Below are 20962 nucleotides of genomic sequence, written 5' to 3'. Positions count from 1 at the left end.
TCCCCCCCCCCCCCCCCCGGCAGGTCAGCCTCCGCATGGGCGACGCCGCCTTTGCCGGCAAGTACGAGCCCAGCAGGGACGGGCTGGACTGCGTGGCGCTCTTTGACGGCGCCTCCTTCCGCCTGGAGCTGCTGGGGGCAGCTGTGAAGAACCTGAGGTGAGGGCGGCGGCCGCGGCTTGCTTGCATGGGGATGCATGGGGATGCATGGGGTGCTGGGCGCCTGTGCCTGCTGCGGCACCATGGCCTGCTCGCCAGCTGGTGCTGCTTGCAGCGCGCATCGCACAGGCTTTGCTGCTGGGCCTGACGCTCCACTGCGTGCCCGCCGCTGCTGCCCCGCGGCGCTGCAGGCACATCTCGGCCACGGCGCGGGCGGGCGGCGCCAGCCTGGGGGCCACCCCGCAGCCGGCGGCAGCGGCCCAGGCGCCGCCTGCAGAGGAGGCGCTCGCTGCGGGGGCGGCATCGCTGGAGGAGGTGGCAGCCGGGCTGGGGGTGGCTGCCGCGCTGGAGGAGGCTCAGCCGCCGGCGGCGGGAGCGGGCGGCGGCGGCGGCGCAGCCGGGCCGCCCATAGAGGGTGCCAGCTCGATGCTGTTGGAAGATGAGCTGCTGAGGGCCCTGGAGGAGGAGGGCTGGGAAAAGGAGGAGGAGGAGGCGGGCGAGGAGGCGGCAGCCGAACATGGTGCAGCGGACGCGGCGGCAGCAGCAAGCAACGGCGAGGAAGAGGAGGAGGAGGAGGAGGAGGAGGCGCAGGAAGAGGAGCGGGCAGCGGCGGAGCCGACGGCGCAGCGTGGCGCGGCGGGCCAGCGGCAGGCGGCGGCGCAGCAGCCGCTGCTGGCTGCCGCGCCTGCCATGCACCACACTGACATGACTGAGGATGAACGCCTGTTCTTCGGTTTTGATGCCTCACCCGAGCCACCGCCAGACGACAGCAGCAGCGGCGACGATGGAGGCGGCGGCAGCGACGGCGGCGGCGGCGCCGCCAGCGAGCCAGAGCAGGAGGAGATTTGAGGCGCAGGGCAGCCTGCTGCCTGCCCTGCGTTCCAGCTCCGCTGCTGTCGGCACGCGTGTGCTGCCAGAGCGCGTCGGTTGGCCTTACAAAGCTGTGACACAAAAGGCGGACAGACGAGGGCTTGGGAGTGCACAGGCTTGGGCAGCTTTGATTGCTGGCGTGAACGTGAAATGAGAAGGAGGCACAGGGCAGCAGCTCATGTTCAAGAGACGAGCGGCACCTGTGCAGGCGGCCAAAGATAAGAGGAACAAGCGAGAAGAGGGGTACTGGTGGCGTTGACGGGGTGAGTAGTGCAGGTGATGGGTGTGGTGAGCAGGGACTCTGGCAGGGATGCGACATGGCGAGGAAAATGGCCAGAGGTAGAAGGCAAAAAACAGTGGGAGACGCATGCACGCGTAATGTGTGGGTGGGCAGGCATGAACAGGGGAGTGTGCTGGGGGGGAGCAGCTTGCGTATGGGCAGGGAGGGTCCTATCTCTACGTTTTCTGCCTAGGAGGAAAAACAAAATGAATCATGGCTCTCTGCTGAAGCAATCAGTGTGCGATGCATGGGGTTGGTTGGGAGTGGCGGGGCAGACACAGGTGAAGGGGCAACGGCAGGGAGGGGGAGGCAGCAAGCACGGGGTGCACGGAGGGCTGCCTGCTGACGCAATGCTCAATAGTGAATCGTGTGTTGGGGCCTGTTGGGTACGGTGCGGGCCGGGACGGGGATCGAGGGGAGGAAACGGTGGGGGACCAATAGCCTAGGAGCAACAGCATGTTAGGGCGAGAATAAAGTAGGCATGGGGAGCACAGCCCGCGGCGAGGCCGCCGCTAGCAAGGCGCAGCGGACTTGGCGCACTGGTATAGGCTGGGTCAGGGCTGAAGAGCTGCGCTGGTGATGCATGCCGCGCTGCACCGAGCAGCGCCTCTCTCGACGCGAAGGGCTGGGCGGGCACGCCGGCCGCCTAGTTGGCCGGTCCGGGCGGCGGCGGCAGCGGCAGGCGCTCCCCGCCCAGCAGGCACTGCCCCGCCAGGTCGATTGCGTACTGGCGCTGCATGCGCACGCGCTTGGCGCCCAGCGACACCTGCCCGCTGTCGGGCAGGCTGGTGCTGCCGGCGCCGCCGCCGACAGAGGTGGAGGCGACGCTGGTGCTGTCGGCGGCGCCCATGCTGCTGCACAGCTGGCTGGGTTCGTCGCCCAGCAGGAGCCGCCGCCGCGGCGCCGCCTCCGTGACGTCCTCATCCGAGCTGCTGCCGCTGGTGTCGCTGTCGTCGGCGAGGCGCGAGGCGCCCCCAGGGCGCCGCCCCGTGCGCAGCATGCGCCGCTGCACGTGCTGCTTGACCAGGTGCGACAGCTGGCTGGCCGCCTCGGCCAGCAGGAAGGCGGTGGGGTCTAGAGCCGCCTGCGCGGCGAGCTTGCTGCAGCCGCAGGCGGGGAGGGTACCAGCGCCGCCCGAGACAAAGCCGAAGCCACGGTGGCGCTTAGCAGGGAAGGCGCGGGCGGAGGGCAGGCGCCGCAGCTCCGCCACCACGGCTATGGAGATGGCCACCTGCGCTTGCAAGGGAGAGGAGGCAGCTGGTGGTCATGGGGTTGGCATAGCTTCCACCCAGGTGAGGCCCACGCTAGCGGCGAGAGGCCTCCCAGGCGCTCCAGCGCCCCGGGGGGCACCTCAGGTAGCATGCCAGTGGCGTGCAAGCCCCGGGGTTGAGGGGAGGACAGCGCATCGGGGTTTGGCCGGCATGAACGCACCTCGCACTTCTCTCCGCACTCCAGCTGCCCCCCATCGCTAGGTGCTGGCTGTGAGGCCATGTGCGTGGAGCGGGAGCCCGCGCGGGGCGGAATTCGCTCCCTCAAGTCCTCTCAGTGTGTCTGCACTTGTGGTTTAAGTATTTGGTGGCAGGAGACCACGGGCAGCCCGTTCAGCGCTCTATTTTACTTGCGGGGGAGGCTTCCTCTGGGGATTAGCCATCGCCACACAGTACCGCGTGACTTGGCAGGTTTTCAGGTGCACCATTCTGTGGGGATACCCAGGCATTCCTTGGCTGTCCTTGATCTCATGGGCATGGCATGCTCAAAGGGCTGGACGAGGCGCCTGTTCGTGAGGCCGTGCGGGACACCACAGCTCCAGGGGTGTGAGCTCAAGTTGCCATCCTGCTTTAACCCTGCTTTGAACCTCAACTGTTTGCATACAGTGTGCCTCAGTGCATGTTACGAAAGGCAATGGTGGTGATACCATGAAATCATGCATGCGGCGAGTACCGCGCCGCCGCACGCCGCCGCACAACAGCAGGCCGGCCTCAGCCCGTCTTCTGGCGCTTGCGCGCCAGGTAACGCTCCCGCGCCGCCGCCACAGCATCATCCTTGTTCCGCCGCTGAACGGCTTCCGTCGCTGGCGCGGTCTCCTCGGCAGCGCCAGCCCCTGCAGGCGGCACACCCTCTTCTGCTGCCGCGCTCCCGCTCGCCGCCGCGCCGGCAGGCACAACAGGAGGGCCCGCCTGCTGCTGCTGCTGCTCTGCTGCCGGCGCCGCTGCCGCGGGGGCAGCCCCACGCTGGGCCCGCTGCTTCGCCGCCTCCGCCGCCATCGCCTCCTCCTGCTCGCGCTGCGCCTGCCCTGGCTCCACGGCTCGCCGCTGGCCCTGGCCCTCCTGCTGGGCAGCCGCAGCAGCCCCCCCAGGCCCGGGCTGCCGCTGTTCGCCCCCCGCCGCCGCAGCCGCCGCAGCCTTCTCCGCCTCCTTGCCGTCTGCCGCCGCCTTGCTGCCAAAGGCCACGTTTGAGCGCAGCAGGTTGCGGTAGAAGTCGCCCATGTGACCCCGCTTCTCCACCGCATTCGCCTCCTCCTCCGCCTTCCTGCACACAGAGGGCGACAGGGCACGCGGCGCGGCCGTCGGTTGTGGGCCGCCGGTTGTGCATGCACCTGGGGCCCGCATGCAGCCTGCCTGACATGCGACCAGCGAACAGGCGGGCACAGCCTGCTGCCCCTCGCTGCAGCCACCGGGCTGGCCAGCCTGCGGAAGCAGCGCGGCGCAGGGCGACGGCGGGGCGGGGCCACCCACTTGCGCTTCTGCTCCTCCTGCCACGCCTGCCGCTCCGCCAGCTTGGCACGGTACGCCGCCGTCACAAACTTCTCCTTGTCCCCAAACAGGTGATCCTCTGCTTGCACGTGGAGCAGGAGGGGCAGGCAGGCGCAGCGGGGGAGCAGCGAGGTGAGGGCGCACCGCGTGGGGCGGAAGGGGCAGCACAGCGGCACCGGATACGGCGGCCCGCAGCGAGAGCGGCACGGTGGGAGGCATGCAGCGGGCGGCGCCCTCACCTGCCACGCGCTCCTTGGCCAGCTGGCGCTCATAGAGGATGTCCTGCTCCTGCTTGCGCTCCTCCGCCTTCTCTGCACCCAGGCGGACAGCGGCGGGGTGGCGGGCGGAGTGGCGATCGCTGGCGCAGGCGCAGCAGCACAGCAGCGCTTGGGCCCGCCACAAGGCGCCAGACACAAGGACGAGCCCCAGCGCGTGCCAAGCACGCGCCGTACAGCAGCGGACAAGCCTGCACCGCAGCGGGCTGGGCCAGGCCGCAGCTGAGCGTACCGAGCAGCCCCGCGATGTACCGCGACTGGCGCTGCAGCTTCTCCTGCTTCCTGGGCTCTGCGCGGGCCTGCAAGGGGGGAGGGGCGCTAGACGGTTGGCATTGATGTGGGGTGGGGCGCTCGACCCACATTTAACGCGCCAACCGCTGCAGAGAGGAGGCTGAGCGCAGAGCCAAGCAGCGTGGCAGCTCTGAGCCAACCGCACCTCTTGGATGCTGTCGTAGTGGCTGTCATAATCAAAGATGGAGGCATCCTCGGCCAGTGCAGCAGCATGCACCTCAGCCACCTGCGCAGCAGGAGGCGGTGGCGGTGCGGTGGCGGCAGGTCGGTGGCGGCGGCGGGCTGCGGCAGCCGCCAAGCGGCAGCAGCCACGGGGTCCTCGCGGCATGCTCCCACGACCTCCCGCCGTTTCTGCATAGCCAGCGGAGGCCAGCAGCGCGCCCTGAGTCCACACCTTCTTGTCCGATTGCTTCCGAGCCGCCTGCCTCGCAATCTGCTGCTCCACGTTGTCCTCCGCATCTTCATCAGAGTCGTCTTCGCCAAACACGCAGCGCTTCTTGGCGGGGGCGGGCTTGGCGCCGGCTGGCTTGGCGCCGGCGGACCCCCGCACCTGCAGGCCGTACTTGACACCCTTCTGGCCGATCAGCATGGTGTGTGGCGTGGGGATGAGGTGCCAGGGGCCGGTTTTGGCGATCGCCCAAAGCTGAGGTGGCGTGCCAGCGGCGCATTGGCGTCCCGGCCGGACTTTGCCCATCTGGTTGAAAAGGTGCGAGCCCCCAATGAATAAATCCAATTGAAGATGTCATGCACACCCAGCCGCAGCCCGAGCGCACAACCGATCCACTCTGCTGGCACCGTGCGGCCGTGGGGCCGACCGTGCCGCAACCCGCCATGTGGCGGCTGGCAGCCTGGAACCTACACACCAGTGTCCCGCGCCTACTGGTATGACCAGGGTTGCTTGTATCAATTTTTCACCGGGGTGCAGAGAGGGATCATCTTCCAGGGACTTGCTACACCCACCCGCTGCTGTGCCCGCCTGGCGAAGCTGGAGAAATGCAGGGAAATGTCGGGGGCTGGCGCCATCGCAAACACGGCTTTCTGGACCGAAGCATAATTGATCACGCCTAAACAACACCCTGCTGCCCACCGCCCACCATCGCTGCCTCGGAACCACGACTGATTTCTGGTAGAAGGCGCGTGGCTGAACAACTAGACCTGCTCCGACCGAATAATCGAGAAAGGTTCAGGAACACGTTGCGCTGAAATGGCTGCCCAGCTTGCAGCGCCGCCAGCGGCTGTCGCCGGCAGCGCCGCAACGCTGCCGCCGCTGGTCGCGGAGCTTGAGCAGACGCCCACCTCCTTCCTGGAGCCGGCTGCCTTCTTTGTGTCGTGGCAAGGAGTCCTGACGCTCGCATACAGGCGCGTATTGCATGCAGTGCTTGTGGCAGTCCTGTTGCTGCGCTGCGAGCTCCTCGTGGCCGGCTGACGCTCCAGGGGCTGCCAATGCTTTAGCCTGGCCTGCCTGGCCCTCTGCATTTCTGCAGCGGGTTTACAGAGTCATTAGTTGACCTCAAGCAGCGCATCACGGCGGCTCACCCCTCGCTGCCACCTGAGAATCCAGGTAATGTGCGGTTTGGTAGCAATTGGTGGGAAGCATGCTGGCTGGCAGAATGGAGCCCTTGAGCAGTCGCCGCCACTGCCCTGTCTGCCCGTTTCTGGGCGCTGCTGGACTGGCTGGCACAACACCTGCCGCTCTGCTCTGTCCGTTTCGCCGTGCCTGCAGGCAGCAAGTGGCCCAAGACCTCGCTAGGTTGCCTACGGGATGGCAAGCGCCTGACGCCGGACCAGCTGGCCGTGCTGTGCCAGATCTGCAAGTGAGGTAGAGGGGGTGGCGAGACAAGCCTGGGTGCCTTCGCGGGAGAGTAGCGCTTCCAGCGGGTGTTGTGTTGCGAAGCCAGTGTTCCTGGCTCGAGCCGCACCAAAGGTTCTCCTGAAGGAGGGTGGTCCATCCTGCCTGGTGCAGAGAGGAAAGCGCCGGCTTTGAGCAGCAGCAAGGGGTCGGCGGCGCCGAGGGCCTGAAGCTGTCGGTGGACTCCGCCTCTGTGGCGCTGTTTGAATGCCGCTCGCTGGAGCGCCTGCTCAGCTGCCAGCACGTGGTGTTCCAAGGTGGGGAGCGCAGGATGCCTAGCAGCAGCAACAGACCCAGCTGCCAGCGTGCGCTTGGCAGCAGCAAGCCCTGGAGGAGCCACCAGCGCGCCCTTGGCGCCGAGCGGGAAGCCTGCCACCCTGCAGCAGACGCATGGGCCATGTGCTGCATCCATCCCTGGCATTCCTGGGCCGTGGTGGTGCAGGCGGAGTGGACGCGGTGCAGCCCTCTGCCCAGGAGCGGGCGCGGGTGACAGGCATCTTGGCTGAGCCCGAAGCACCAAACTATTGGTTTGAGGCCAGCCGGGACGGCAACCGCGAGGCGCACTACCGGGGGCGGCACCTGGGGGCCACGCTGATGCACCCGCTGGAGCTGTGGGCGCACGGCGAGGCGGATGAGGCGGCGGCGCACGCAGGTGAGGGCAAACGGCTGAGGTGTAGGGAGAGCTGCTGCTGGAGGCTGCCGCCGTTTCTGATGCAGTGGCTGGCAGGCCGGCGTCATATTTAGACCTCCTTGTGCCAACTGGCCAGCCCCTGCCTGTCCCTTCCTGCCCTGCGGCAGCACGGCCAGGGCTGCGGGTGCGTGGCGTGCGGGAGCTGGAAGACCGACGGGCGCTGCTGGCGGCGGTGGAGCACTTCCGGCGGCGGGTGGATGTCGCGCTGCCCGAAATGTACGCCTGGTTCAGCAACGCCTCGCTGCACATCACGCTGCGAGCCCTCATCAACTGATCGCCGTTGGCGGCCGGGGTGCCTTGCGTGTCGAGGGCGGCGGGGGCGGCGGGGTGGCCGCTATGCCCGCTTGCACTGCCCCTCCGCACTGACTTGATGCACGGATTTCACAGTTGTAACACAATGTGCGTTTGGCGCGCGGCGTGTCGGGCCACAATGCATGCAGCTCCCGACCCTGGGCGTCCTGCTGGCGAGGCACCAAAAGGGGTGGCCCATTGTGCCCATCGCCACGCTCACGACTGTCCAACACCTCCCCTCTGTCAATTGAGGAGCGCAGCGGCGGCCGGGAGTGGAGGCAGCAGCAAAGCCATGTCCGCCATCGCCCAGCTCGCGCAGGCGGCCTGTGCGGGCCGCACCAGCAGCGCAGCGGCGTCCCGCAAGGCCAGCAGCCTGGCGGCGCCCCGCCTGGCAGCAGCCCGCCGCACGGCATTCACGGCAGCAGGCAGCAGCAAGGTGGCTCAGCGCAGCAGCGTGGTAAAGGTGCGTTGAGGGATGCAGAAGCAGGGGAGGCGGCTGGCGAGGCATGGCACTGACCCGTTTTCCGGTCGGGCGCTGCTGCGGTGCAGGCGGCGGCGGCAGAGGCGGCGGCTCCCACTGCGCAGTGCACGTGAGTCCTGGCTGCTGCGCGCACAGCACATTGGCTGCTGCTGTGCTTGCCAGCTCTGCATGCGCACTGCAGCTGCTGCTGCCATCCTGGTCGGCCGCCGCCTGCCAGTTGCCGCACCACGCTTGCGCGGCCACGCACACACCATCCGTTGGCAGATCGAGCACGTGCAGCGCTGCTGCCGCGCATCTGCCACTGCTGCACGACTGCTGATGGTGTGGCCGGCGGCGCCCTGGCCGAAATCCCCTTGCCCTCCTACCCGCGCACCCGCGCCACCCCGCTCATCCCGCCCTCGCCCCCTTCCTCACCCTGCCTTCCTCACCCACTGCCCGCAGCTACGAGACGATGATTGTGCTGCGCCCCACCATGGCTGACGAGGAGCGGGACCAGGAGCTGGCCAAGTTCCAGGCCTTCCTGCAGAAGCAGGGCGCCAGCCAGCTCAGTGACATGGTGCGCGGCAGGCAGCGGCTGGCCTACCCCATCAAGAGGTGAGACGCGCAGCGGTGGCAGGGCAGGGCTGGGACGGTGTGCGGGGGGCTGCAGCCCGCGCAGCGGCATGCGCGGCAGGCCGTGCGTTGTTGGGGAAAGGCCTCGGGCTGTGGCGCCCGCGTCGGGGCTCGCCCTTCGCACCCTGGATGCCGCTGGGTGGTCTGGCGCCTGCCTGCGCTCTCACCGCCCTCCCCGCGCCCCGCCGCGCTTTCCTCGGTGCCGCAGGTTCACCGAGGGCATCTATGTGCTGTACACCTACACCGCCGCCCCCACCGCGGGCCAGGCGGTGCAGAAGTACCTCAGCACGCCCCAGGCCGGCGCCGAACTCAACATCCTGCGGCACATGACCTTCCGAGTGTGAGGCGCATTTATGCGGCCCCCAGCCCCCGCATTCCCCAGCCCCCTCTCCCAGCATAGCCCCCACCCATTCCCATGCAACCCGCCAGGCCCCTCGCGGCTCTGCGCCCGGCACGAGTACGTCTTTGTTTCGCTGCTGTTTTCCGCCGCCCGCATGCAGCCTGCGGCGCACAGTTTTCTGCTCCCTCTCCTCCCTTTGCTGTAAATGGCTGTCTCTGGAGTTTTGGTCTAGGCAGCTGGGGCTCCTGCACTCCTTAGCACACTCAGGGATGCAGGGTGGCAGGAGCATCGTGCCGCGTTTTCCCGACACCGAGCGGCAGCTTCAGGGCTGCGAGGTTGGTGAGATACTTGCTTGTGATGATTGCATGAGCAGCAGATCACGTTTGCTGGAACAATGGCCACATGAAAAGGGTCGTCCTTTTAAAAGAAGCTCTTGATACAACAACACCGCCGACAGCATGGACGGCGCGCTGTGCTGTGGCTGGTGCAGGACCTGCATCTGCCCCTCCCTATGCGGCTCTGTCTCCATTCATTGAGCGAACAGAGCTCTCCGCGGCACCATTTCAGTCCACACAATCGCGCTCACCCCTTTGGAGGCTGGGCGCAAGGCGGCTGCAACTGAAGCCCAGCGCCGGTGGACCCCACTTCCAGCAACCCACCACGGGACTGACCTGCCCCATTCGCCCAGGAGCCTCGCAAGGTGTGCCCTGCACCCTCTGTCTCAGAGCGATGTCACCCTTCTGCCTGGGCTGCCTGTAGCGGCTTGCAGCTGCGCTCATCGGCGGCATCGTGATGGCATTGCTCTTCCGTCGATGCAAGCTCACTGCTGATGGGTTGGCAGCTGCCAACCACCGCCTGCACAGACTTGAACGGCATCGTCACCTTGGGCCCTCTGCCCCGCCTCCTGTGGCTGCAACTGTGTGCAGGTGGGGTTCTCCGAACGAAGAAGGCGGGTGCCAACGCAGAGGCGGTGGGCGGCAGCGGCCGCGCAGGCGGGCGGGCGGCGGCGGCGACGTAAGGCCGGCGGCCGGCCCTCCGCGCAGCTCTCGTGGCTGCGGCAGGGAGTGCGCAGGCGGCGTGCGGCGCTCGCGCGTACATGAACCCCGCCCTGATGCTGCGCTCGAGATCGAGCGGGCTGCTGCCCGTCACCACCTCCTGCACCTTCCCCCGCCACGAGTCGCGCCTGTTTGGGCGCCGCAAAGCCAGCGGCCAGTCTGCCGCCGTGCAACGGTGAGCGCGCCACCGGCGTCATGGGCATCGGATGGCTTCAGGATGGGTGGCATGTTGAGCACCACGGTCGATGCCGCAGCCGCACCGTCCGGGCTCCTCTCTCCATTATTGCTCTGCCCGCGCCCCGGCTGCCCGCCCCGACCGCCCGCACCCCCCTCCCGCGATCATGCAGGCTGCTCACCTACCTGCTGGTGACCGTCATGCTGGCGGGCTCGATCTACGGAGTGATGCGGGTGGGGCGGCCCGGCCTGGCCACCGGCCCGGACGACTTTGGCCTGGCCGACGGCGCTTTCTATGATGGCGCTGCGGTCGGCGCGGGCGTCGGCGCCGGCGCGCTGCGCCACAAGCAGCAGCACCGCCAGCAGCAGCGCCACCACCTGCACGGCGGCAGCGATGTGCACGACGTGCACAGCAGCGAGGCCGGCGCCCTGCACCTCCACGACGACGTCCACGACCGGCGGGCGGCCATGGAGGAGCGTCACGCCGCCACCGCCGCCTCGGCCGCGCTGGCCAAGGCCGCGGCGGAGGCCACGCTAGCGCAGCAGGCGGGGCAGCAGCAGCGGCAAGACGCCCAGGAGCAGCAGCAGCAGCCGGCGGTGCACCACTCTGCGGATGTGGAGGCCTGGGACGCCATCGGCGCGGCGGACACGGGGCCGGACGCGTCTCAGGTGCAGCAGGCGCAGCTGGAGGCGCAGCACCTGGCTGAGCTGCCCCACCTGGAGGCGCAGCTGGGGGGCCCCGGCTCTCTGGCGCAGCTGCATCCCGATCCCGACGTGGCGGCGGCGGTGGCGGCGCACATCGCGGAGCAGCAGGCGATGCCGCGGCGCGAGGGGCCCAGCCTCTACTCCGCAAACCTGTCGGGTGAGGGCCGGCGGGGCAGGACCGGTGGTGGGGGTCGGGGTTGTGGAAGAGGTTTGGCGCCGGGGGGGGGCTTGTGGCGCCGGGGTGCCGGACGGCCCGCCCGCGGCGGCGCATGCATGCAACAGTTGGCTCCCCTGGCGGTACACGGGTTGTGCGAGGCGTGCCGCGCCGCCGCGGCACAGGAGCCAGGCGCCCTGATGTGCCCGCCTGCCTGTCGCCCCCGCCTCCCACCCCCCCCACACCCCGCAGCCGTGGACATCCACGGCCAGGTGCTGCACACCGCCGACCTGATGGGGCGGGTGACGGTGATAGTGAATGTGGCCTCGCAGTGCGGCTACACGGGTGAGCCGTGCTGGAGGGCGGGGCTGGGGCAGGACCAGAGCAGGGGCCGAGGCCCCCTGAGCGTCCAGGGTGCCGTGCCATGGAGCCCTGGCATCGCTGCGCTGTGGTGCCCCCGCCTCGCTGGCATCCCGCCCCACCTCGCCCGCCCGCTGCGCCGTGTACCGCCGCCGCCGCCTGCAGAGGCCAACTACCGCGGCCTGTCCCGCATACACCAGCGGTACAAGGACTTTGGGCTGGAGGTGCTGGCCTTCCCCTGCAACCAGGCACGACGCCTGCCTGCCCACCCCGCCCGCTTGCCTGGCAAGCCACGCGCCGGCACCTGCGCTTGGCTCTTCCAGCGCTGCCCTCGTGCCTGCCGCTCATGCCTGCCTGCTGAGCGCTGAACCTCGCTCCGGCTGCAGTTTGGGCAGCAGGAGCCGGGCACCCACGCCGAGATTGAGCAGTTTGTGAGCACCCACTACGGCTCCCAGTTCCCGCTCATGAGCAAGGTGGAGGTCAACGGCGCCTCGCAGCACCCCATCTTCGCCTGGCTCAAGGTCAACTCGCCGCCAGAGCCAGGTGCGGCAGGTTGCATGACACGGCAGCGAGCAGCAGCACCCCGCTGCGCCGCGCGCCGGGCTGCCCATTGAAGCCAGCGCCGCCCCTCCGCGCAGCGCGTGCGCCTCGCCTGCCGCTCATGCCCCCGCCGCTGGTGCCTTGTGCAGGGCGCCCCGAGGGCGAGGACATCCGCTGGAACTTTGCCAAGTTCCTGATCGACAAGTACGGCCACGTGGTCAAGCGGTACAGCTCCGGTACGCGCCACCAGCCGCGCGCGGCGTTTACGACCTTGCTGCTTTTGTGGTGGTGGTGCATTGCCGGCCTCCCTTGCGCAGCGTGCTGCCTGTGCATGCCAGCCGGCGGCGCTGGCTGCGCGAGGGGCAGACGGCGCGCCGCTGCCCTCGCCAATAGCCCCTGAGCAGCCACGCCTGTGGCTGGCTGCAGACCTGGACTATCATGCGGTTGAGCTGGACGTCTACAACGAACTCATCAAGTACTAGAGAATCGCTGACAGGCAGTCCCGACACCTCTGCAGTACCCGCCGCCATGGTCCCGCTGAACGCATGCCAAAGCTGAGGCTACGGCAACGCTGCGAGGCCCGCCGCCCTCCCCCCGCCATACACGCAGCGCCGCCAGCGGCCGCCTTTGAGAGACTGAGAGCAGCACCCTATTGAGTACCCCCTTCGTGACCCTACACTGACGCCGCCAGCCAGCCAACCAACCGGCTGCCGCCACAGGCCTAACAGCAGTCCAAAGCTACGCTGCTGCGCAGTCGCCCTCTCCCGCTCACACCTTGTCACTGCCTCCACACCTCCCGCTGCCCGATTCACACATTCATGTTAGTGACTGCTTCCCTGAACTGCCTCGAGGGCCAGCTGCACCGACTGGCAACCGGCCTCGACAATTTTTGACGCTCCCTTCAGTTACTCTCTGTTAATGACCAACCCTCGGGAGCCAAGCACCCTGCCACTGCATCCTCCCCACGGATGAAGGAATTGAGAGGTGGTAGCCAGCCAGGCCAGCATCGGCACAATGCTTGTCCTGTCCTGCGCCAAGGGGCACAGCTTGGAACTGCTCTCCAGGCACAAGGTCACGCCTTTACAGGTCTCTAATTCCAAGTGCTGGGCAGGTATGTGTTGGGCTGTGGCTGTCAACGACAGCGAAGAGCAAGGGTTCGTTCCTGGAGCTAAGTGTGCTGGGTTCTGAGCGCTACGTAGTACACAAGGCCCAAGGGCCGCGAGACTGACTGGAAGGGAAGGGAAGGGCGCGCTGCTGGTCCCAGGACCATGGGATGGGAAACTCCTCATGAGGGCCGCGGCCGCGTTATGCTGGATTGAACTGAAGGAATTGTTGCGATGGCGCTGAGCTGCTGCAAGGGGCCTAAACCTCGGCCACCAGCAGGTGCATGTCCTGCCCCGCCAGCCCCGCCGCCGCACCGCCGCCGCCCGCCGCGCCGCCGCCGCCCGCCGCCAGCGCCCCGCCTGCCATGGCCGCCACAGCTGCCGTGGGCACCGCTCCCTCTGTCACCACCTTCAGCCGCGGCTCGCCCGGGGAGCCGCACAGGCTCTCCAGCGTCACCAGCGGGCACTTGCTGATCACCACTCGCTTCAGGCCGCGGCGCTGCAGCGCAGGAGGGCACACACAGGCGGTGAGGCGAGCGACACTGCCAGCGGGCGGCGCCTGCCTGGTGGCTGGCGCCCCGGCGGGCCCACAACCCGCCAGGCAGCCAACCAGCCGAGGGCACTCACCTGCAGCAGCAGGTAGACGCCTGCGGTGGTGACCTGGGTGCAGCAGCGCAGTGCCACTCGCTCCAGTGCTGCACAGCGGGCAAGGGCAGGGCGGGCATAGGTCAGGGTGGTGGTGGGCCTGCGGTGGCGTGGGCACTGGCCGCAGGCCGGGGGCATGGGCAACGGCGGGGGCGGACAAGCTAGCCAGCAGGCTGGCCCGGCGCCGGCGCGGCGCCGCGCGTGTCGCGCCCCACCTGGCATGTCAGCCAGCAGCTGCATGCTGGCATCCGACACGCCCGCCGGCAGCAGGATGTGGCGCAGCTCGGGCATGGCGGCCAGGTGGGCAATGCCGCGGTCGCCCACGCGGCTGCAGCCCTGCAGGTTGAGGGTGGCCAGGTGCGGCACCGCGGCTGCCAGCGCCGCCAGACACTCGTCTGCAGCAGGGGAGGGGAGGAGGCCAGGTGCAGGGCGGGGCAGGCATCGTCAGCCACACGGCGAGGGTGGGTGTGGGACCCGGTCGGCCAGCGAGCCAAGCCGAGATGCACGCAGACAAGACAGGTTGGCAGCCAGAGGCAGTGCCGGCAGCACCAGCCGGCGGGGTGCGTGCCTGTGATGCCCGCGCAGTTGCTGAGGTTGAGCATGGTGAGGGAGGCGCTGAGGCGGCCCAGCTCAGACAGGCCCCGCCCGCTGCGGTGGGCACCAGGTGAAGGGGCAGCAGGGTGAGCACGCTCAAGCCAGGCCCTCCTGCCAGCGCCCTTCAGACCAAGGCTGAACAGCCTAGGGCCCGGCCCCGCCTGGCATTGCCACACTGCCAGCAGTCAGCAGAGGGTGTCTCCGCGGGCGTGCCTCACCTCAGCCTGCTGCAGCCGCGCAGGGAGAGCTGCTCCAGGCGGTACAGCCCCGCCAGCTCAGCCAGGTGCTCGTCCCGCAGCAGCGACTGCGGCACGCAGGGGGCAGGAACCAGCCGGCCGTCGCCTGGTGTCGAGTGGCCGCCCAGGCAGGGCAGCAGGGACAGCTGGCTCCGGGCGGGCGGCTAGGTCGGGGCAGCTGCAGCTTGTGCACTGCACAGCGGTACCTCTGCGCAGGCAGAGCCCCGCAGCAAACGACAATAGAAAACACACACACACAGACACACGCAGTGCGCGCGGGCGCACCTGCAGGCGCAGCATGCGGGGTGAGGCGAAGTCGACCCCCATGGATGCATTAGAAAGGTCCAGGCTGTGCAGGGCGGGGAAGCGGCGCCCCAGCTGCTTGCCCAGCACCTCGCAGGGGCGCAGGTGGCGCAGCAGGCGGCTGGCAGCGGCCTCCCAGCCGCGGCAGACCAGGCGCAGCACGCGCAGCGTGGACGGCGCCAGCCGCTCCAGCACCCGCTTCAGAATGTCGTCGGGCACCTCTGCCCAGTCTGAGGCGCCGCCCCCTGCCTCGCCTCCACCACTATGCTGCCACCCGTGCTGCTGCTGCTGCTGCTGCTGCTGCTGCTGCTGAGGGCCCGCAACCGCCCTAGCGTGCCGGCACTGCAGCTGCTGCGTGACCTCCGGCGGCGGCTGGCTGCTGGCTGGCGCCGCCGCTGCCCGCATGCCGCACGCCCCGCAGGTGCAGGCAGGTGGCCTGCCCTGCTGCGTCTCTGCCGCCCAGGGGCTGTGAGGGCTGCTGCCAGCCGACACCGTGACAGGAGCGGCAGCAGCGGCGCAGCCGGTGGCGGCTGCCAGAACAGCGGCCTCTACTGGCAACGCAGCCTCGCCTGCTGCCGCCGCGCCACCCGCTGCCTCCAGCTCCGTGAGAGAGGCCGTGCTGTTGAGGCGGCTGCAGCAGCCCAGGTGGTAGCTTCGATACATCGCCGGCGGCAGGCTGCTGACCAGCGGCAGCTGCGGCGCCGCCGCAGCCACTGCTGCCTCGCCGCCGCCGTCGCATGCGCCGGCCGCTTCTGCCCCCGCGCCGGAGCACACTCGCTGCGCCTTGCCGCGGGCCGCCTCTCCCATCAGCCGGCTCTCCTCTTCGTCATATCCCCGCTCGCTGGCGCCGTCGTGGCTGCCGCCGACGCGGGTGCACCAGCCGCCCAGGGCGGGGCTGCTGCAAGTGGGACCGCACGAGGCGCGCTGGTACTGGCGCCCGCCGGCAAAAGTGGGCGGCGGCGGGCTGGCAGGGGCGCCTGCGCCTGTGCCGCAGGGAGCGGGAGTGCGCCCGCAAGGCAGGGAGGGCCTGCTGCCAGCCTGAGGCGACTTGCGCTTGATGGGGAGCATGTTTTCCAGCTCCCCGCTGCTAGTGACGTCCATGCGGAGGCCGGGGCAACGTCCTCTGCCCTCTGGCACCACGCTGCAGTGGCCCGGCAGCTGTGTGCGCGAGCAGCGTCTTGCGGCGGCGGCACCCTGCAGCAACACCGGGGCGGCCGTCACGGGGGCTGCACACAGGATCCAGGCTTTGAATCCTTTGCACAGGAGCGCGCAGGAGAGGCTGGAGACGCCTCACAGCGCGGCGCGAAAAACTTCTCGACAGCGCGCCAACACGAGTCCCGGCCAGGACCCGGCAGGATATGCCACCAATAGCTGCACTCACCTCTGCGATCGGCGGCAAGTCTGGCTGGCCAGCGAGGTCGCTGCAGAAGCCGGGAGCTGCTGCAGTGAAGGTGGGTCCGAGACCAGGCGGGCTGGCGTGGGGGGGACACTGGATAGGAGCTGAATAGACAGCAGTCGAAATAGCGTAGAGATCCGGCAGCCAGGCGCATGCACAGGTCAGAGGGCCCAGCACACAGCACGCTGGAGATCCATGGCCCCACGGATGCTTGCTTTTGCTGCTTTTGTGGGGCATGTCTAGCAGCGCTATAGAAGGCATGGATGGACTGCTGGAATGGGGCAATGCCCCACGTGAAGTTTTGGCGCTCTCGTTCTCCTTCCTGCCCATTTTTGACAGGTGCAGCGGCCATGCACGACTCGAACGCAGCCTCCCGGAGACCAGCCGCATGCGCCGGGGACCGGGCAGGCGCTGCCGCTCCGCCCCGCCGGCGCCGACCTGCTGCCCGCCAGGCGCCTCCCTGAAAGGCGCCACTGCAGCGCCCATCCCCGGTAACGCGCTGCCTGCTGCCGCCTTCCGTTGCGCGCCGCTCGCCCTGCGCAGGTGCCGGACCGTGTGCGCCGTCTGCTCCTGGTGGCGCGCCGTGGCCCTTGACGGCAGCAGCAACCTGCTGGCAGACCTTAACCTCAACAGGGTGCCCCTCTTCTGCAAGGTGAAGACTGCTGTCCCAAGGGGGGCTTGCCGCAACGCCTCGGCAGTAAACCACGCCAACTTGGCTCACTGCGCCCGCACCATCGATGCCTGCGCTGCTCCTGCAGCGCACCCGCGAGTTCCCAGACTTTGCCAAGCAGCGGGCCTCCTTCACCGCCTGGCTGCTGCGCAGGAGCGGCATCAGGTGTGGCCCCTGCACGCATGCTGCATGCTTGGTGCTGCCGGCGTCAACAGGCCTGCAGCTTCCGCTCGCTCAGCTGGCGTGTTGCTCTACTGCGTGCCTACTTGCTTGCCCCTCCCTGCAGGCGCCTCTCCCTCACAGCCGAGCGGTGGGAGGATGACAGCCAGGCCGCGATCCTCAGAATGGCGGTTGCAGGTGGGGCGCGGTCTGGCAGCAGCCCAGCTGCCGGCCTGCCTGCACCTGCAGCCGCAGCATGTTGCCCGCCTGTGCCGACACCCTAGCCTCCCATCCTGCCTGCCCACGATGTGCTGCAGAGATCGTTGCGCCGCAGCTGGAGGCGCTGCGCCTGGTGTGCACCGACAGCGGGCGAGCCACCTCCGCCTTCCTCTCCCGCGGCGTGCGCCTGCGCGAGCTGCAGCTTGACTTCTGGGGCAGGTCTGTGTGCATCGTGGTGTGTGTGTGTGTGTGTGCGCGCGCGCGCGCGTGTGTGCTCTGGGATGGGCAAGAACGTGTGGGAGCTCTATCCGATACGTGTATGCCTACTTACCGCGGTTACCTGCCCGCCTACGCCCCCTCCACAGGGGCAACGCGCTGCCTCGCTCTATGGACGGCTGCACTGCCCTCACCAGGCTCAGCGTGCAGTGCAGCAGCGGCCTGGAGCAGCACAAGGCGCTGGCCAGCCTCAAGTCGCTGCAGGTGGGCCACCTGGCAGCGGGTGGCAAGAAGGCTGGGGCTGGAGGCAGCCGGGCTGATCCCTGGCCTGGAGAGGTGCTGGGGTGCCGCGCAGGCGCTGTCAATCTAGTCAGCACTGTGAGGAGGCGGTGCCCCTCCCAGCAGCCCACACCACCAAGCCACCACCTCCCCACACGCCTCTTCTCGCAGGACCTGTCCGTGTCTGATTGCGACTGGCAGTGCATTCCCACCGACCTCCTGCACCTGCCCCTCACCCGCCTGCACCTGCGCTTTGCCGACTTTGCCGACGGTGAGAGCCGGGAGCCACCCAGCCGCAGGGCTGCCTTCATTTTTGCCCTCCCTGTGGCTGCCGCGCTCTGTCACAGCTGAACGCCTGGCATGTGCGCTGCAGGCGCCTGGCTGCCGGCAGACGTGGGGCGGCTGGCGGGCACGCTGCGCGAGCTGTCGCTGCCGGGCTGCCAGATCAGCGCCGTGCCCGAGGAGCTCGCCCGCCTTTCGGCGCTCACCGCCCTGGTGCTGGAACGCAACTTTATCCGCCAGCTGCCCGCCAGCCTGTCCCGCCTGTCCCGCCTGCAAGCCCTCAGGTGTATATACGGGTGCATAGACGCTTCCCTGCTGGTCCTCTGAGTCTGACCCTGCCCCGCCCGCGCCTACTCACGCCACGCCTCGGCCTCCCTGCTTGCCCTGCAGCTGCGAGGGCTGCTCGGCCCTGCGCGAGCTGCCCGCGCCGCTGGCCTCCGCCCTGCCCCTGCGCTCCCTCAACCTGCTGCACACGGGCGTGCTGCGCCTGCCGGTACCAGCCGGCGCGCGGCTGCTGAGGCAGAGCAAGGGCGTAGGCGAGGACGAGGGATCCAGCAGCGATGCCGAGGGCGGCGCTCCCAGCGGCGGCAGCGGCGGCGGTAGCTACCTGCAGCACCTGACCGAGCTCCGCTGGGGCGTGGCGGAGTGGGAGCGGCGTCGGGCCCCCGGCGGCAGCAGCGGCAGCAGCGCGCTGTTGGATGGCGAGGGGCTGCCCGACCTCACGCCGCTGCTGCGGGCACGGCGGCTGCGCGTGGTGCAGCTGGCGCACGTGCCCGCCTCCGGCGAGGCCCAGCTGGCGGCGCTGCGCCAGCGCCTCCCGCTGCTGCATCGGCTGCAGGTGAACAGCGCGGTGCTGGTGGGGTGAGCACGGTTGATGGGGTGGCATGTCTGCACGCCATCTGATTGTTCTGCTTGCATTTGTTGTATGCAAAGCGAGCTGCTGGATATGGACGGGGCGGCACTGCCGCCGCGGAAGCCCCCAGGCAGCAGTCTGAACGGCCGCATGCTTGAGTCAGCCGTCCGGGATGCGCTCTATCGAGCCATGCGTCATCCTTATCTGCTTTGCTAGCGTAAACACTGACGGCTGCGAAAGGGAGGCAGTATCTCGTTTTCCATGACTGCAAGCGTGGGTCGGCCGCAACCCACCATTCGGACATGCACGCGGAGCGCGACGAAACTTGCAGCAGGGCCAGACGATCCCCTTGTCGCAGTCCACCTGCCCTGCTGGCGGACGACGTCACCTTTCAACTTTACCAACCACCGCCACCCTAGGTAGAACCACAAAAAACAGAAGCATCCTACCGTTTCAACGCCATCCACACACCCGTTCCTTCATTTCCAAGCATTCGTGCACGCAAGATCGTTCGGACCGGTCAGACAGCTGGTCCCTCGCACAAGCAGCACCCCTGGTCTGGCACCTTGGCCGCCCAGGCGCACCAAAGAGCGGGCAAGCCGTAAAATGCAGAGCTTGAGTCTGCAGACAGCCCTGTCGCTTCCGGCGGCGGGCCCCTGCCAGAGGCTCAGGGGTCGCAGCTCGCACAATGCCGCACCCCTCAGCTTCGCCCGGTGAGTGAGGGCAGCAGGGGGCGGTCTCGACAGCCCGCGGCTCGGCCGATCACCGAGACGCTGACCAGCGGCGCCGACCCTTGCTGCGCGGGCTGCCTGGCCTCTGCCGGGACTCCGGCATGCCTGTCGGGTGCTGTGGCGGCCAGCGCCGCCGCAACCTTGCTGCAGCCCATGCCCTTGCCGCCGCCGCTGCAACCGCTGCCTGCCCAACTTACCGCCGCTCTCGCCTGTGCGACCCCCCTGTGCGACCCCTGCAGCCGCGGCGCGCTGCCGGTGACCTGCCAGGCCGCCCCCGCGGGCCCCGGCAGGGACAAGGAGCCCGCGCGCGGCGACCTGCTGCGCCCGCACGCGGTGGCGGCGCCGCCACCGCCCGCGCCCTTGGCGCAGCCGCCCGCCGCCAAGCCCGCGGCCGCCCGCAAGCAGGCGCCGCTGGACGGCAACGAGGCCACCTCCCGCATCGCCTACGCCACCTCTGACGTCTCCTTCATCTACCCCATCACACCCGCCACCCCCATGGGCGAGTTTGTGGACCAATGGTCAATTGAGGGCCGCAAGAACCTGTTTGGCAACGTCATGTCGGTGCGTGGAGGTGGCGGGGGAGCATGCGGCTGTCTCATACGGCGGCGACTGCCCAGCCAGGAGGGAGCGCGCACAGCAATCACAGCCCAGGGGGGCGCCTCGCTTGACCTGGCACCACCAGATGTCACCCCACGCCCCGGCATGGGGGATACCCAGGCGTGCCCGCATTGCACGCTCATCGCGCTGCACCCACCTGCACCCCCCCACCCCACCCCGCCGCAGGTGACGGAGATGGAGTCTGAGGCGGGCGTGGCGGGGGCGCTGCACGGCGCGCTGGCCGCCGGCGCCCTGGCCACCACCTTCACCTGCTCCCAGGGCCTGCTGCTCATGATCCCCAACATGTGAGCCGCGCCGTGCCCGCCTCCTCAGAGCACCGCAGTATCAGGGCCGCTCCCCCTCGCATGCCGCGTGGCGCCCACAGCGTCCGCAGCACCCCCACCCTCGGCCCCCTTTTCCCTGATCTCCCCCTGCCCACTCCTGGTGCTCCTCCTCCCGCCGACCCTCTGACCCCCTGCCTTGGCTCCCTGCCTGCCTCTCTGCCTCCCTCGCAGGTACAAGATTTCGGGCGAGCTGATGCCGTGCGTGCTGCACGTGTCGGCGCGCGCGCTGGCGGGCCACGCCCTCTCCATCTTTGGCGACCACCAGGACGTGATGGCGGTGCGGTCGACGGGGTGGACCATGCTGAGCAGCCACAGCGTGCAGGAGGCGCAGGACCTGGCCCTGGTGTCGCACCTGGCCACGCTGGCGGGCAGCGTGCCCATCGTGCACTTCTTCGACGGCTTCCGCACCTCGCACGAGATCAACAAGGCGAGCGCGGCTGGCGTGTGGGGAGGGCGC

At 69.0% G+C, this 20962-nt stretch overlaps 7 protein-coding genes across 7 annotated transcripts in view; 5 read left to right on the top strand and 2 right to left on the bottom strand.

Moving 5' to 3' along the window:
- The window catches only part of CHLNCDRAFT_134357 (expressed protein), a gene marked incomplete at both ends in the record, with an annotated part of 1471 nt that extends 465 nt beyond the window's left edge, over positions 1 to 1006 (top strand). Inside the window, 2 exons of the mRNA XM_005847385.1 lie at positions 24 to 157; positions 349 to 1006. Of these exons, the coding sequence (XP_005847447.1) occupies positions 24 to 157; positions 349 to 1006 (792 nt within the window). The remainder of the gene's footprint in view (positions 1 to 23; positions 158 to 348) is intronic.
- Positions 1007 to 1953: 947 nt separating this feature from the next.
- CHLNCDRAFT_134356 (expressed protein) lies at positions 1954 to 2798 on the bottom strand (the record flags this gene model as incomplete). Its single annotated transcript, XM_005847227.1, has 2 exons — positions 1954 to 2538; positions 2739 to 2798. The coding sequence occupies 2 exons, from the start codon at positions 2796 to 2798 to the stop codon at positions 1954 to 1956; spliced, it is 645 nt and encodes a 214-aa protein (XP_005847289.1).
- A 3032-nt stretch (positions 2799 to 5830) lies between these two features.
- Positions 5831 to 7440, top strand: CHLNCDRAFT_134354 (hypothetical protein; the record flags this gene model as incomplete). Its single annotated transcript, XM_005847384.1, has 6 exons — positions 5831 to 5955; positions 6111 to 6187; positions 6350 to 6440; positions 6590 to 6732; positions 6918 to 7127; positions 7274 to 7440. The coding sequence occupies 6 exons, from the start codon at positions 5831 to 5833 to the stop codon at positions 7438 to 7440; spliced, it is 813 nt and encodes a 270-aa protein (XP_005847446.1).
- Positions 7441 to 7749: 309 nt separating this feature from the next.
- On the top strand, positions 7750 to 8894 carry CHLNCDRAFT_134353 (hypothetical protein; the record flags this gene model as incomplete). Its single annotated transcript, XM_005847383.1, has 4 exons — positions 7750 to 7920; positions 8007 to 8047; positions 8380 to 8532; positions 8759 to 8894. The coding sequence occupies 4 exons, from the start codon at positions 7750 to 7752 to the stop codon at positions 8892 to 8894; spliced, it is 501 nt and encodes a 166-aa protein (XP_005847445.1).
- Positions 8895 to 11265: 2371 nt separating this feature from the next.
- CHLNCDRAFT_13708 (hypothetical protein) lies at positions 11266 to 12113 on the top strand (the record flags this gene model as incomplete). The annotated part of the gene is made up of 4 exons (XM_005847382.1): positions 11266 to 11323; positions 11504 to 11562; positions 11725 to 11881; positions 12028 to 12113. Coding segments are annotated over 4 exons (360 nt in total), but the record flags the coding sequence as incomplete, so codon positions are not given.
- Positions 12114 to 13240: 1127 nt separating this feature from the next.
- Positions 13241 to 16641, bottom strand: CHLNCDRAFT_52541 (hypothetical protein; the record flags this gene model as incomplete). The annotated part of the gene is made up of 8 exons (XM_005847226.1): positions 13241 to 13480; positions 13609 to 13676; positions 13842 to 14021; positions 14144 to 14274; positions 14439 to 14524; positions 14742 to 15953; positions 16141 to 16199; positions 16449 to 16641. The coding sequence occupies 8 exons, from the start codon at positions 16639 to 16641 to the stop codon at positions 13241 to 13243; spliced, it is 2169 nt and encodes a 722-aa protein (XP_005847288.1).
- A 2880-nt stretch (positions 16642 to 19521) lies between these two features.
- CHLNCDRAFT_134349 (hypothetical protein) overlaps positions 19522 to 20962 on the top strand; it is a gene marked incomplete at both ends in the record, with an annotated part of 8309 nt that continues 6868 nt past the window's right edge. Inside the window, 4 exons of the mRNA XM_005847381.1 lie at positions 19522 to 19550; positions 19804 to 20125; positions 20348 to 20466; positions 20677 to 20947. Of these exons, the coding sequence (XP_005847443.1) occupies positions 19522 to 19550; positions 19804 to 20125; positions 20348 to 20466; positions 20677 to 20947 (741 nt within the window). The remainder of the gene's footprint in view (positions 19551 to 19803; positions 20126 to 20347; positions 20467 to 20676; positions 20948 to 20962) is intronic.

The sequence above is a fragment of the Chlorella variabilis genome (genome assembly GCF_000147415.1).
Source record: "Chlorella variabilis unplaced genomic scaffold CHLNCscaffold_11, whole genome shotgun sequence".
Lineage (NCBI taxonomy): Eukaryota > Viridiplantae > Chlorophyta > Trebouxiophyceae > Chlorellales > Chlorellaceae > Chlorella > Chlorella variabilis.
The sequence above is the reverse complement of the archived record's forward strand: the minus strand, read 5'-3'. Positions and strand labels throughout refer to the sequence as shown.